General features: G+C 32.9%; 1 protein-coding gene across 1 annotated transcript; it reads right to left on the bottom strand.

The window, feature by feature from the left end:
• Positions 1-6287: 6287 nt before the first annotated feature.
• LOC149562248 (amino acid transporter AVT1C-like) lies at positions 6288-16233 on the bottom strand. The gene is made up of 12 exons (XM_089825785.1): positions 15750-16233; positions 12860-13143; positions 9668-9882; positions 9232-9255; positions 8738-8918; positions 8420-8639; positions 8054-8189; positions 7933-7952; positions 7581-7726; positions 7430-7473; positions 6999-7061; positions 6288-6914 (listed from the first exon to the last, which is right to left on the bottom strand). The coding sequence occupies exons 1-12, from the start codon at positions 15941-15943 to the stop codon at positions 6819-6821; spliced, it is 1623 nt and encodes a 540-aa protein (XP_089681911.1). The 5' UTR covers positions 15944-16233; the 3' UTR covers positions 6288-6818.
• Positions 16234-16746: the final 513 nt, after the last annotated feature.

Genomic DNA, 16746 nt, shown 5'->3' with positions numbered 1-16746 from the left:
CATTCATAAAAACATTCACTGATTCATGCCCAGATATGTATTTACTTGGAGACACTCATCTCGCAGGCTTGTAGATTGATTCTGATCACGTTCAAGGTATGCCACAAATGATGCTCATGGTTGTAGATTGAGCCTTTTGGTGACCAAGGGGAATATGATGAATCAACTTCAAAACTGTATGCACATTGAAAACTGATTATGATTGGATTAACAACCTGCCGCAAATATTCCAATTAAAACCTGTATATAATATGGGATTGACATCACTCAACCTCTTTATATCATTTTCAATGGTTTTTAGCACTATTAGATTCCATTTTTTAATGTCGTCTTCAACACTTTAACATCATGTAAGATCCTCATCTTGACTTGGAAATTAAAAGATTAGCTTGCTGATATTGATTCAATATTTCTTACTCATACGGGATCCAAACATTATCTAGCAACATGATAATAAATTGTAGATATTATAAAGGAGAAAATTCAGGCAGTCACAAGCCACATGCCTACTGTGTAATGCAAAAAATCTGGAGTCATTGTCAGTACAACTTTTCCATCAATTCACTGATTTAGATGACCTTTCTATTATATTACTCTGCATTGTCTTTCCATTATTCTTCTCGTTTGAATGAGATAATTTCATGTTTGTATCAGCTCTGTTCAGTTATATATGTTATGTCTTTACCTTTCATTTTTATGAGCTATTTCTCATCACTAGTAATTTAGTACAGGATGGTAGAGTCATGCTCTAATACCACTTGTAATGTTTCCAATTAGGACTTTAAGGTTTATAATCTTACTGTGTATATATTTTCTCCTTTTTCGTATATATTTTCTCCTTTTTCTCTCAGATTGTGAATGATTCCTTTTTATTTCCCTCTATATTTCTCCCTACTTATCATATATCCCTCAATGTTAAAATTCTCTATGTATATATAGTTCTCAATTCTAGGAGTCACCTCTTTTCATTTATTTATTATAAAAATATTATATTTATAATATAATTATAACATATTTTATTTTAATAGATATCAACTATATATTATTATATTATAATACTTTATTAATATAGTATTTCTATACAAAAATATATCTTAATCATCATAATATTATTATTTATTTATAATTATATTAGATTATCATTTCATTCATTTCATACTTTCATATTGCTATTATAATGCGATATATAATACGATATTATTATATGATTATAATATAATATTACCTATGCAATATTATTATTAATATTAATTTATATATAATATTTATTTATTATTTAAATTATATGTCAAAATAGGGACATCACATGCTTGTGAAACACTTAACACCTTGAATTCAAATTTTGAATTCACTAGTTTGAGCGGGCTAATCTCTTAGGGTTTTGGCACCCATAGATAAAAGGAGACTTCACACATTTAAGTGTGTGGCATTTATATGAAATGAGTTGAAGAATTAGAGAGGGCTGGTGTAAGCAAAGGAAAATAGGTGAAGAAGAAGGCAAACGGTGAGAATGGAACACTAAGCTACTCAAAAGGAAGAATATAATTGAAGATGAAAGCTATTAAGAAAACAATTGAGACACAAAGCTACATCTAACCAAAAGAAAAAGTGTACATTGAAGATACAAGTGAGCAAAGAAGAGGAAAAAAGTGTGATACAAAAGGATTTCATTAAGTGTGCCCAAGCTACAAAAAGGGATTGCGACATCTCAAAAGCTATTCACTAAATATCTATCAATAAAGAAGTGTTATACATTTTAGATCATATTTAATTTCTCTCTAACAATTGTAATCATCTTGTAAGCTCTTAGTTGGGCATGCTTTAGTAGAAAGCATATCTTAAATCCTTTAACAAGTTACCTCTTGGAAGGAGTGCTAAATCATGTAACTAGGTAGCCTTAGCAAGATGATTGTAATCCTAACAGATTATTGATATTCTTGGCCGAATGTGTTCTCAGAAGGAACAAGTTGGAGCTCTTAACCGAGAAAACTTTTAACTATAGTAAAAGGATAGTGGGTATATTATCCCCGTTATGGTTTTCATCCTCTCACTAAGGGTTTCCACATACAAAATCTGTGTGTCCATTGATGAATGCTTTTGTATGTGAAATTACTTATTTCTATCTTACTGTATTTATAATCATTTTGGCACTCAAGTGGCTATTAGTTAGTATACTTGGAGAGGTTAGAAGAATACAGGTTTTAAAGTTAGTACCAATTCAATCTCCACTCCCCACACCCCCCCTCCTCAATGCTAGTTAGGACCTACAAGTGATTATTTTTTCATTATGTGTTTATGTAGGAGATCTAGAGTGTTAATACTTTTTCCATTTCATCGGTTTGTTTAATGTTGGTTCTTATTTTTCCCTATTAGGTGGTACTAGGTGGATCATAGATGCAATAATGAATATTGGTAGATTCATAGTTGATTATGTCAACAATGCTATAACATTTTAAATTTTGTTTATGATGAGTCAGATGTTCAAAATTCCAATAGGGTGTACAAATGAGACTAGAGAAGTGAGGAAAACATGCCATCACTTGAATTTTACGTAGAATAGACTTTTGGAGGTCCAAAAGCTTCTTAGTGGGGAGTATTGATCTAAGTTCATCTAGAAGACCTTTTACAGTCTCGACCACAAAACTAGTTTCATTATGATAAGAGCTCAAAAAATGGAATCTAACTCTATTTAAATGAGCTCAAATTGAGTTTGTATGCATAAGTTAGGTGAGGTCAAAGGTCTGACCAATAAGGCAAATCAAGCATTCAAAAAGGGGAAAAATTATTTTTTCTCAAATCCAAGAATAAATGATGCCAAGGTGTAGTGCTTATCATGATGATTCTAGAACTATATTTAGTTTTGGAAATGAGCTTTCTTTGTCAAAGTTATGGTGGTCAAAATTACCCAAGAAAAGGGTTGACTAGATGACATTAGCAACCAATCAAGTAGTGACACATGGTTGATGGTAGGGCAATGACATGCTGGTACATGTGGCATAATGATGTGGAAAAACAAGGTGACATGGAAAGGTAGGTGATGTGCCAATAAATACAATTGGTCTAACTGGGTATCAACATGTATCCTAATGTCCAATAGTTTGGTGCCACATGGCCCCTAGATATTGGTCTTATCCAAAATTAGTCTGTTGGTTTTATAAAAAAAACACATCAGAGAGGTTTGGATACTGAAACTCCCATTTGCAACTTTTCCAGGACTCACCACTAAGACACATAAATTTATCAAAACTAGTTTGGTGATATTTAGTTTTACTCTTTTAAATAAAATGGTAAATTGAAAAAAGAGAAGCTCATGGGATTTAAAATCCTAACCACCAAATCACTACTTTCCCTCTTAAACAATTATTCCTACCTTTATTTTGAGATTTATTTTAGCAAAATATATTTTGTTTCGTGTTTTGGTGATGAGCCAATAAAGTAAGGATTGAGGCTCATTTTAGAATATTACAGTATCTTTAAAGATTATATTTTAAGCTCAAAATTATAAAGGTCATTACTTTATAAGATATAGGGTTAAATTTGGAGACACAGAGGGATTTTAGTGAATTTTAGTGTTAACCCTTATTTAGCATTTGGATATGTATCTAAAGGAAAGCATGGATTTTATAAATTCATTCCTGAAGGAGTTTGAATCCTCATGGGATAAATTATTGTACTGTGGGAATTTTTGAAGAAGAATTACAAGGTGTTATTAGGCACCAAAATTGTAAAGGAGACATGGAATGTGAATGAGGCTAAGCTTGGATGCTATAATAAGTTGTTTTGAGCCTAGTGACATTAATAAAGTGGTCCCTATATTGAGAAGCAGAAAAGAAGGTGTAGTCCTCAAGGACAAACTCAATTCTCAATTATTTGTGTCTCTCTTTCATATCTTTCATGTTCTCTCATTTCTTCAAGTTTTATATTCTCCCGTGAATGTTATTTCAGATAGTTAACTAAATTTATTAAAGAGCATAACTTATTTTTATGATCCCAAGAGTTTATTACATAACCATGCATTATTGTTACAATCAAGAATTAAAATCTGTACTTGGATTAAATTTTGGAAAACTATAATAGCCTTGTTTATAGATTAAATCATAATAAGTTATCTAATAAAAAAATACACTTAAAATTTAAATGCACTAAGACATCAAACATTATGTCTTACTGTAACACAAGGAATGAATGATGGTTGCATCTGCTCGTGTCTCATACATAAGGACTCTCCATGGTAGGCTAAAATCCCTATCGTCAAATCTCACATAACATCCATATCATGAACTTCATAATCCATAGTATCTACAAAACCCACAATAACGTCATCAATGAGACCCAAACATATATACTCTAACACACACACACACACACACACACACACACACAAAGTCAAGAAGGATGCATCAGTGAATGAGGAGGTTGCACTAGTGACACAATGTGTGTAACTAGATGATTGCTCAAAGTGTGAATGACCCCAATGTTCTTGAAGGTAGCCTCTACAATAATATTTATGCTTTAATGGAGGAGGGGGGGTTAATTTAATAGTTGACATATTTGCCTAGGATAAACTATACATATAAATGTTTTTTGAAATAAAGAGATTCACTCATATTATTGTTGGGTGGCTTATAAAAAACCATCCACCAATGATCCTAGAAGTTGGCTTGTATATCAAGATGTGTGTGCTTTCATAGACAACTTCTCTTTTTTAACACATGGAGTCTTTCTAGTATAGGGATTCCTAAATAGAAAATATATTTTCTCTTTAGTGATCCCAAGGCCCTTCACCCCATCATAATCGCTTCCATCATCAAATTAGACATGCATTTACTCTTGTCACCAAAGTGCAACATTATGTTGTGTGGTGAGGATCTCCATCATTTATATGACAGAATCAACAATACTAAACATGGGAGCTAATTTAGGGATCATATTACAAACATCCATAACCCTCCTCAATTTTTTAAGGTTATCCCCTATAAGGTCTTCTAACGATTGAGACTTTGTCACTGGAGGGTTTTCAATTTGTTGGTTCGTAGGTTGTGGGTTTTTAGACCGTGGATTATAGCAACTAGAATCAAGACTATTTTGTATTATTTTCCATACCTGATTAAAATGTAAATTCATATAAGTAAAATGAATTTAAACTGCAACCAATTTCAAAATGAAAAAACCTATTTTTCATCCAAAAATTAAAATAAAAACTTTAAAAAAGGGTAAAAAACAACTAAATACATACCTAGATATGAATTTGGCACAAAAAAAACCTTAGGATTGAATATTAGATTGCTCTCTAATATTCGTTATTAGAAAGTCCCTCTTTATCTAAAAGTCGTGAGTTAAAATGACTCACAATTTTGATTATTTAAAATATAGAAGCATAGTTATCCAATATTGGAAATGAATCTCATATTAGAAATGAAGAAACTAATATTATTTTGGTTTAGACCACGAGCCAATATGATATAAATCTATTGTTATGTGTGTGTGTGTGTGTGTGTATGAATGTATATGTATGCAAATATGTACATACATACATACATGCATGCATGCATGGATGTATATGTACACGTATATGTATATGTATGAATATGTATATGTATATGTGTGTATGTCTATATATATATATATATATGTTAATTAATATTATTATATAAAAGGATTTGATATCGGATACCAATAATTCTGTTTGAATCCGAAATTAAATGGTATCCAATATCAAAAACTTTTCTTAGGTGTTTGCTTTGTCCAGGTGTACTGACACCCAGGCCTAGAAAAATATCAAAATGATTTTTTAAAATTTTAGACAAAAGTTTGGATCATTACAATCAAACGCGTCCTAGAACCAAAACATCACCTAGATTTTCTCTAATCCACTTGAACGGCCATCCTCATCCTTATTCCCATTTCATATATCTCCAAAATTGAAAAATATTTTCTCACTCAAATACTCTATCATTGAAAACATGCACACTTGTCATTTATTAGTTTACTTGTGATATATATAAATATATTGCAACTCTCAACTCTATAAGCCCAAATATTATATTACCAATAGGATCCCTTCTCATAGTTCCTCCCTCTAAAAAAAATTGTTTGAAACTTTTATATCAAACTCACATAATCATTTTATCTATATAATATTATAACACTTATCTTAAAATCTGATCTGAAATGCATTCAAAACATGATTCAACTTATTTTCAATGGAAACAATAATATATTTGAATTGTAAACCATCTTTGAATTTTTAAATAATTCAAAAGAAGTCACAACGAGGGAAACTCGTATTCAATCCATAAGATGGCTTTAGATTATTTCAATCTCTTTCCAAGTACACATGGCAAAATATCTTTGATAGTGATCTACAACTCCATGTGGGTCATGGCTTGGTAACCCAACCAATGCAAATAGCGTTGACCAAATCTAGTGCTTCGTTTACAATTTACTGTAGGCTTATGATGAGCCGTTAACAAGGGTTAAGAAAAATGCAGCACATAAGCATATAGCACATAGATTACTTGTCATGTGAACCTCTTCTCAATTCCACTGTCAACAATGTTTAGTAAACCATTAGCAAAACCTTGGCAGTACAAAATCTAATTAAGGTCTTCAACATCTCTCCTCAGCAGTAACTAACACACCACCAATCATATCTCTGAAATTTATTATTTCTTCCTTGAGAAGGATGTGAATGATATCACAACCTTTTGTGCCTGATATGCTTTGAGGATTCAACTTTCAATATAATATTAGTTCATGATCTACTTAAAGTTCTCCCACGTAAGAGATAACAGCAATAAATTGGACTTTTTGGTTCACTAATGCAAGTTGTGTATGATTCCAGAAACAGAAGAATATGTTCCAATTGATGAACATGTCACACCCATTATAATTATGGTTGTACATAGTATGACCTGCATTACAATTCAAAAATTAAATCACACTAATATTTTTGAGGAAAAATAGCAAAAAATAAGTAAATTATATCAAGTATATACCTGCATCCATGTTACTTTATGGCCAGCTATACTCAGAAAGCAAACACATGGCAAAATCAAAGCCTGCATCCCAAATCTCAGATCTTAAAATATTGTATCTATTCTTAATCATTAAGAAAGAGTGATGCCACCCTTAACAATCAGGTTTGAAACTTTGATTTTAATTGTTAATATTTTTCAACCAATGATTCAAATTATATTAGTGACTCTTGAGTGACTCATCATCAAGATCACTCAATGTGATTCAAAATATTGATTAAAAATTATAAACAATTGAAACCAGAAAGTATCATACGCTATTCCATAGACTGGAGAACACATTCAATTATAATAAAAAGAATATCAATGAACTATCATAGACTATTTTATAGATTAGAAAATTTATAACAATTATAATAAATAGATAAATATATATATATATTTTAAATTACCACAAGCATTGTAAGCAAAGATCCGATAAGAGCCATCACAAAGCCTGTAAAACAGATAAAAGAAATGTGAGATAGGTGTCCTAATATAATCTTAGGTAAATTCCTTACATAAATCCAAAGAACTGAAAAAATTGAAAGGAGGCATTCTTACCAAAGAATGGTACCACAAGAGCTACTACTAATGTAGATACCACCAGAGCAGTCCTAATTATTACCGAGAACCATTGTAAACTAATTGAAGTTGAAGGTAACAACTCCTCCAAGCTTAATGCCACAGGAGTTATGGTTAATGCATATGTATAAATCATTAAGGAAAATCATGTTAATAAAAATAATAAGTTGTAGTTAAATAATCTTTTACGTTGAAAATTGAGTCATATTTGAACAATCAATAATAAAGTTCTATATTTGATCCTACCTAATCAATACTTAATGTTTAAAAACATGATAAATTATTGATTTTCAGATTTTGAAATCAAGAACACCAAAAGTGAAAAGGATATTTGGTGAAAGGATTCACAACCTGCACATAGAATTATGAAGTTACTCTCTGGTTTTTGACATATTTCATTTCAAAGCTGAGATATTGAAATGTAGTATTAAAAGAATAGCAATCTACATTACCGTGGTCCAAACAGCTATTTTAGAGGCTACAAAAGTAGTGGGCATATTAAGGGTAAACTGAGATTCTGTTGCCTCTCCAAACATCATATATCCCATGACAGCAACAGCAGCATACATTGATGTGCATATTATAAAGCTGCAAAATCATCATTTAGCAACAAGTTTGGAAAGCTAAAAAGCATATATAGTACTCTTTAAGCTCAAAACAAAGCAAACAACAACTATAGTTCTACTTCTTTATTGGAAAAAACAAATATACCAAAATAAGAGTTATTGACTCTGTGATTAGGACAATTTAGATTCAAGTCCACAACTAAAAATCTATGCAAGAAAACAAAAAATTATTAATCAAGTTCATGTAGGTACCTTGTAACAAGCATAAGAGTAAATTGTGAACGGTCTCGCATAGATGTGTATATGTTTGGATAAACAGCATGGCCAGAATAGCAATATCCATATAGACCGATTGCTATTGGAAAATTGGTGATATTCAAAAGAGTACCTTTATGGTGAATCCCAATTTCGTCCACTATTCCAAGCCAAAATAAACATATTACAACCAAAAATGAAGCTATAACTCCGCCAGCTGCATCACCAAACCAAATCATATCATCACCTGATTAACGCATTACAAGGGTTGAATAGAAAGTCATTAATTTCTATGAAGAAACTAATATAACATACCAGAAATATAAGATAGGATGCTTAAATCTCGAAGCCAACATGTAGGAAGAACAGAAAGTGCAGTGATCAATGCAAACAGTTGGTGGGCAGTCAGATGGAATCCGGCAAAATCAAGGTGTGCATTGGGAAATAATGATGAAAGATTGTCACTTTCAAGAATTATATATTCTACACAGCAAGCCTGCACAATGTCCATGTTTTTAGGTCAAATATATAATTAAGTTCATCACATTTTCACAATTCATATTAGATGATTATTTTCTCTCGTGGGATCAGATCGATTGTGTGATAGTTTTTAGCATCAATGTTTTGGATCATACTAAATAATCCATCATCAGGATGCATGTAGTATGAATCACACAATCGATCCCAGAAGAGAAAATAGTCATCAAATATATAATTTCAACAAATATTTATAGAGTACCAAGGGGTAATTTATGCATTAATGCATCCTAGGGGAGGATAGCCATTTCCAAGTTTAATAGAATACTTACATACAGTTCCGCATAGAGAATAATCTGAAGACACAAAGTAGAAACAAAAGGGTCAGTCCCCAATTAGTATTTACAGATTCATTGATATGTCCAACCTAAATCTCTCTACTATACCTTTAAGAATACTTATTAGATGGTAATGCTTAAATTTGAGTTTTCTTGTTTCAACATTATCATATTTCCACAATTCATTTGAAACATGTAAATTCTATTTCTAGATTCGGTTGTGTAAATGTTTTTAGTATCAATTTTTTGAACCACATTCCGTGATCCATCATCACATTTTTTATTGTTGCGTTTATTCATCCTGATGATGGATCACAGAGTGTGATCCAAAAAATTGATGCTAAAAAAATTACACAATCAAATACATTAATAAAATTTACACTTTTCTTGTTTTGTTCTATCAGATGGAAAATTTGCTCAAAAGACTTACAGAAACCACCATACGGCCTGCAGTCCCAAAGGCGGCTTGGCCTATATCTGGATAGGTCTCAAGGCCTGGTGCACTTTCTAAACAATGGCGAAGCAGGACTCCTGTGTAACATGAAAGTAAAGCAAATGCAAACAAAACACCCAAGCCCAACCATCCTCCTTCTTTGATAGCATATGGAGTTGATAGGATCCCAACACCACAGAGCACATTCATTCCTGTAAAATGTCATTTTTGTCAGATCACAGCTGCAGTAAAGAAGATTCTTATATCTTAAAAATATTAGTTTTTAACAATTCATTTGATTTACGTTTAGTTATTCTTATTTCAATTGTGTGGAAGTTTTTGAATCAATGTTTCGAATCACACATGGTTATTCTGATGATGGATCACAGAGTGTGATCCGAAACATTGAAGAAACGAGAAACACTAAACATAATTCTTACATCTTGTTTATAGCAGAAAATCACATCAAAACTTAATGAGTCCTAGTTAATTGCCCTGTAAAACTTAGTTCATTAATAAATACCTCTAGAATATTTCAACTTTTCCTATATTCAATTATTATGTTTATAAAAAAAATGGTGTTATGTAACTAAATCTTTCTATTATTGTCAGATCATAACTATTATGATACTCACCATGGCAGTAAATCACATCAAAACGTATTGGGTCACACTTATTTACAAAATCTTGTTTAATAATATCTATTGTGAAAAAGACTCATGTTTATCCGTGAAACCTTTTCTTATTGAACCATATTTAGACCAAAAAAAATCTTTGTAGCTAAACTTTTCCTTTCAAATTTCATGCCCTACATTTTTAATACAGAATTACACTTAGTTGTGGTAGTTGTCCGATCAAGAGTTACACTTGAATCTTGAGTTTATAAGCTCTTAATTCCAAGTACATCGATTAAAATGATCACAAATCATATTGACCGTAAAAATGATAGCAGATTTTGAGTTTTTTTTGCAATTGTTTCAAAACCAGCTTGCTGGAAAAACATGTTGACAAAAATCTAATTTATGTTTCTGGATGAAATTGTATGTGTTTTTTAACTATCAATGTTTCATAGTATATTCAGTGATCCATTATCATGAAGACAGAGCTCATTGGTTGATGGAATACAACTGGAATCGGAATAGAAAATTAGAATTCATTTTGTATTCTTTGTTTGGTGTGTCAAATCGGAGTTGGGAATAGGAATACGTATTCCCATTTTGACCCCAAAATGAATTTATTTCTATCCAAATAAAACCTGTTATTGGAATAGATATTCCTATTCCTATTTCGACCTTATCTTATTTGATAATTTTTTCAGATCAGCTGCTAGTTCTGAGTTCACCAACTGCCCAATATTTTCTTGCAATAAAAAATGTCAGAAGTTCGGCTGCTATTTGGGAGAGGGAAAGTGTTGCTTTCGGGCCGTAGCGCACAATGAAGTTGAGGAACTTTATTAGCAGCATGAGCAGACTACAGGTTCTGGATTTGAGTGTCCGTTAGAAAGATACAAATGTTTTTGAATTAAAAAGCAGCCAAACAAAGAGGCCGACCCTTATAAACAAACTTCATTTGAGCGTCCGGGGAAAGATACAAATGTTAATGTGGTTCCAGAGTCCGTGATCCATTTAAAAAGTCTCCTGTTTCTTGCTCTCCCTCATAATTTTTTCAAGCTACCAGTCTGGTTCTAAGCGAGCTAATCTTCAAATTTTTGAATGCAGACGCCAACAGCGCGTACCAAAGGGATTAGGAAATCTAGCTTCATTGAGGACGTTGCAATGCATGATTAGGAGCATTTCCCCAAGGTTCAATGAAAGCGTGTGACTGGGTTATCTATTAAAAATAAGGTGGACTTATAGATCAGGATTATTACGAGGCGAGTGAATGTTCATTGTCTGGTAATCATATATAATTTACCTCTTCCTTATACTTCAGATATTCCAGAGAATATGATAGCAATGAAATAGATTTCTCCACTCGTAGTTCCAACTTCAATAAATTCCCACTCGTTGAGATATACAGGCTCGTTGAGATATACAGGCTTAAAAGACCCAATTAGGATTACAATATAAATGTATAGTTGTCGGGTTTTGAAACGGAAATGCCTAAGGATTTATCGTACACTCCAATGGTCACTTTGTCTAGCCTTTCTGGTTCTTCTTTTAGTATTTCAGTGGAAAGTATGGTCATTTATGTAGCAATTTCTGTTCCGCTTGGCAAGAGATGCATTTTAGTCGGAGCAGCATGAGGGATTTTCATGGGAGCATGTATTCAAGCCCCTCCATTGGGTAAAATGTGAGTGAATTGAGGTTGCCGTTTGATTCTTCCTGGTTCCACTAATTAAAGAAAAAGGAATATGGAAATTCTAAGTAATTTGTTGAATCTGAATCTAATTATTTTTCCAATTCTAATTTCAATTTTGTACAATCAAACAAGGGTTTTACATATTCTTAATCGAATTTCAGGTGAACCAAACAAGACTGGCATTTATATTTTCCAATCCCATTCGCATTTTCTATTCTAATTTTCAAATTCCTATGCCTGCAACAAAATAGACTTAGATTCAAATATAGAATTAAAGAGAAATCATTTTCATATTTTAATTCCTAATAATTTAAATTTTTTAAATACAACCCAATAATGAAGTTGCAGTAGGATATGTAATGTACAGAGAATTAAGATCTGTCAGAAAGTTTATCTTTTCCTATTCAAACATGTATAGACCGAAAAAATGCTCTCTTTTCCTCTGAAATGGCATGCTCTGCATTTCTAATACAGAGTCACACTTAGTTGTCTAATCTGTGCCTAGTTGTTTGATCCATAGTGAGTTTGGAGTTGTTTAGCTCTAAGTTTCAACTTCTTTTATTATGATTATCACAAATTAGATTGATTTAAAAAATTGGAGCAGATTTTGATCTTATTCAATCATAACATGACTCGAACCAACCACCCTTACACATCACATATTAAGGAAAAATTTAAGCTTGGAAAAAGTAAGTCAAATTTGACTATTTAACACTTTTAGTCTAAGAAGCAAGTCTAAAATGTATGATATTTAAGAAATCCACTCGAAACCAGCTTGGATGAAAAACATATTGACAGTTTTGAAACTTTCCATGAATGACTGCCTAATAATTTGGATTTTTCAGATGCAACCAAAAATGAAGATGTAGTAGGAAAAATAATGCATACCATTGAGCAAGGCATGGCCGAAGGCAGATTTGTGAGTAGTTGTTGGAAGGTGATCAAGTGTGGCTTTTTTGGAAAGGCTTCTCTTTCGTTGCAGGGGAGGAAGTTGGTATTCCTCTGCTTTTGGATCTGCTTTTATAGTTGGCAACAGAGGCTGTGTAAACTCTGGTGTATTTCTCCTCCTGAAGGACGATGTTAGATAAGAAGAGCTCAGTCTCCCTAAGCTTGGAGTTCCCAGAAATCCAATGTTTGGAGAAGTTAAACTGCTGTACATGTCCATTGATTGCCTGCAAACAAAAAAATTTCATAAATCACATAATAATTAACAATATTTGTTATTCTACAATCCATGTGCAATGTAATTTGTTTCTGGATTCATCAGAGCACACAATCTCAGTAAACATAATTAGAAAATCGAGACAATTGCCCATAGAAATAATGTAAGTGAGCTGCCATTTTTGAAGTGGAGGAGAACAGGACTGCTCTGAATATTCACGAGTTCCAGAAGAAAAATAGCAATCTCCTATGAATCACTGTGGAATAAAAACCATACCACCATTATGATGCTAAATTGTCCTCCGTTCAAAGATCCAAGCCAGCGAAGTATATTTATGAGCACAAAATATCAAAAATGAAAAAACAGACAAATGACCATAGTAATAATGCAAGTGAGATGAGCTGCCATTTTGCAGTGGCAGAAACAGGACTACGCTGGATATTCACTGTTTTAGGGGTAAAATGAGACTCCAGTGCATGACTGAAATCAATAAGCATTATACCATTATGATACTGAATCTTCATTCATTGAAAGATCCAAACCAAATAAGGATCTCAAATACAATTCGAATTAAAAACATCATGGGCATTCCATATGCCTATTTGAAGAAGGCCAAAAAAAACAAGCTCATGTCAATAGATTAATTATCATCACCTGCAACTCTGCAGCCATAGAAATAATCCAGACAAATGACTGAAGATTATAGTACATAAACTCAAAAACCAAAATTGAAAAAACAGACAAATGCCCATAGAAGTACTGCAGGTGACCTGCCATTGTGAAGTGGAAGAAAACAGGGTTGGGTCTGGGTCTGGTTTGAGGATCAAGTCTTGTTGAGTGTAAGGTTTGTCAAAAGGGGATGAGGCGGAGACGGAGGCGGAATGGATACCAGATAATCCTTGGCTCTTAGCCAAAGAGGTTCAGCTATAAGGTTTGTGCTAAAGCAATTTCTTGGAAGACCTCCATGAAAAATAAATTAGCATGGAAGAAAAGATGCTACAAAATGTACACAATCAAATCCAGAAACAAATACCCAACAGAAAAAGACATGATTACAGATCAGGGCACACAATCTCAGTAAACAAAATTAGATAATCCAGACAATTTCCCATAGAAATAATGTAAGTGAACTGCCATTTTTGAGGTGGAAGAGAACAGGACTACTCTGAATATTCACAAGTTTCAGGAGAAAAATAGCAATCTCCTATGAATCACTGTGGAATAAAAAACCATACCACCATTATGATGCTAAATTGTCCAACATTCGAAGATCCAAGCCAAATAAGTATCTTCATGAGCACAACAAATCAAAAAGGCAAAAACAGACAAATGGCCATAGAAATAATGCAAGTCAGCTGACCTGCCAGTTTTGCAGTGGCAGAAACAGGACTATGCTGGATATTCGCAAGTTTTAGGGCTAAAAAAAGTTTCCTATGCATGACTGTTATCAATGAGTATTATACCATTACGAGACTGACTCTTCATCCATTAAAAGATCCAAACCAAATAAGGATCTCTAATACGATTCAATTTTAAACATCATAGGCATTCCATATGCCCATTTGAAGAAGGAGGCAAAAAACAAGCTCATGTCAATAGATTAATTATCTCCTGCAACTCCTCGGCCATAGAAATAATCCAAACAAATGACTAAAGATTATGGAACATAAAATCTAAAACCAAAAACGGAAAAACAGACAAATGCCCATAGAAATAATGCAGGTGAGCTGCCGTTTTGAAGTGGAAGAAAACAGGGCTGGGTCTGGTTTGAGGTTCAAGTCTTGTTGAGTGTAAGGTTTGAGCATTGGATATCGAAAAAGATGAGGTCAAAATTGTGCAGGCAGACTGGATTCACAATAGTCCTTGACTCTTGACGGAAGAGGTTCAGCCATAAGACCTGTATAGAATAGGTAAAACGATTGGAGAAGACCTCCATCAAAAATAAAGTACATCCAGTATCTATGATATAAGAGGACATGTTGCACCAGAATCGTTAAAAAAGTTGACAAAACCTTCCTGCAATCAATTTAATCAAAAAGAAAAAAGAAAAAGAGTGGAACCAAACAGGACTACTCTGGATATTCACCAGTTTTAGGGCAAAAAAGCTCACCTATGCATGACACGAATAAATAAGCGTTCTACCATTATGATGCTGAGATTTCCTTCTTTACAAGATCCAAGCCAAATAAGGATCTCAATTATGATTCAAATTAAGACACCATGGACATTCCAGATGCCCATTTGAAGAGGAAAGAAACGGGGAAAAAAGGGAAATTTCCTTTCAGCAATATTATGATTCAAACGTAAACACCATGAAACTTCCAAATGTCCATTTGAAGAGGAAAGAAAAGAAAAGAAAACCAGGACATTTCCTTTTAGCAATATTATGATTCAAATGTACACATCATGGGCATTACATATGCACATTTGAAGAGGAAAGAAAAAAACCAGGATATTTCTTTTCAGCACAGTTATGATTCAAATGTAAACATCATGGTCATTACATCTTTATCATTCTGCTTGTTCTCTTTCATACTATTCAAACATAATAAAATCTAGAAGCAAATTCTACGAAAACAAAGATTGTAGAAATTTAATTTAAAAAAAGCTAATCACCTATAACTTTGCGGCCATGCAGAATTATAAGATCCAGTGGCATGTTGGGTAGGCGAATCCGGAGAAGAATCAGAGGAGTCTGAATCATTATCCTCCCCTTTCTCCTTCTCCTTCAACTTCTCTTCATTCTCATCTTCTTCCTCATCACTTTCAATGTAGAACTTGTGATGCTTTGAAGATTCAATGGTGCTCATCCTGTGAAGCAGAGATTTTTTCCCCTGCAACCCAAAAATCTGGTCAGAAAAAGAAGGCTGCGGGTGTAGAACTTTATGATGAGAAATCAGAAGAACAAGCAGCGCTTGTTAACAGAGTCTGTTATGAGATGTCTGACAGAGAGCAGAGGACTCCTTCTGTATCGGACCTACTTGCTCGACGTGAATCCAATATAATTACAAGAATGGTGACTATTTGAGGACAAAACGGTAAGTAGATGCAATCTCGTTGCTAATCTCTGAGCTGGGCCATCTGTATGTTACAATAATAATAATAGTAATGTAATAAAGATTGCATTTTTTAAAGACGTGGACAAGAGTCCTAGTTAGTTGTTCTGGAGTTGGGCTGCCTCTTTTAGGTCATATTAAAAACAAAAAGCGAGGGAGATGTGAATTCATTGGCTACGAGTTGGTGACTATATTTAGGAGTGTACTAGAATGAAAGGAGAAGACATTGTTGATTATTTGCATATTTTAGATGAATGGTAGAAATTTGAAAGTTTGAAATGTTGATTTTATTCATTTATAAGCTAAAAAATAATAGTAATAATTAGTATATTTATATATATTTTTTAAAATATAAAATATATATTAATAAAAAATTGGTTGAGAATTAGGAAGGGGTTTTATAGAGGGGGCTTGGGTTCTATTTTTGTAGAGCTGGAAGTCTCATGATAAATTTTCTAAATGTGTTTTGATAATATTTTTCTCTAAAATAGGAGCCCCATTTTTTTAGCTCTTTCAATTCAAATCCTAGAAATAGGGTGGAGTGGATATGGCCCCAC

The sequence above is a fragment of the Cupressus sempervirens genome, chromosome 4 (genome assembly GCF_028749045.1).
Source record: "Cupressus sempervirens isolate cs-2001-9-10 chromosome 4, ASM2874904v1, whole genome shotgun sequence".
NCBI lineage: Eukaryota > Viridiplantae > Streptophyta > Pinopsida > Cupressales > Cupressaceae > Cupressus > Cupressus sempervirens.
The sequence above is the reverse complement of the archived record's forward strand: the minus strand, read 5'-3'. Positions and strand labels throughout refer to the sequence as shown.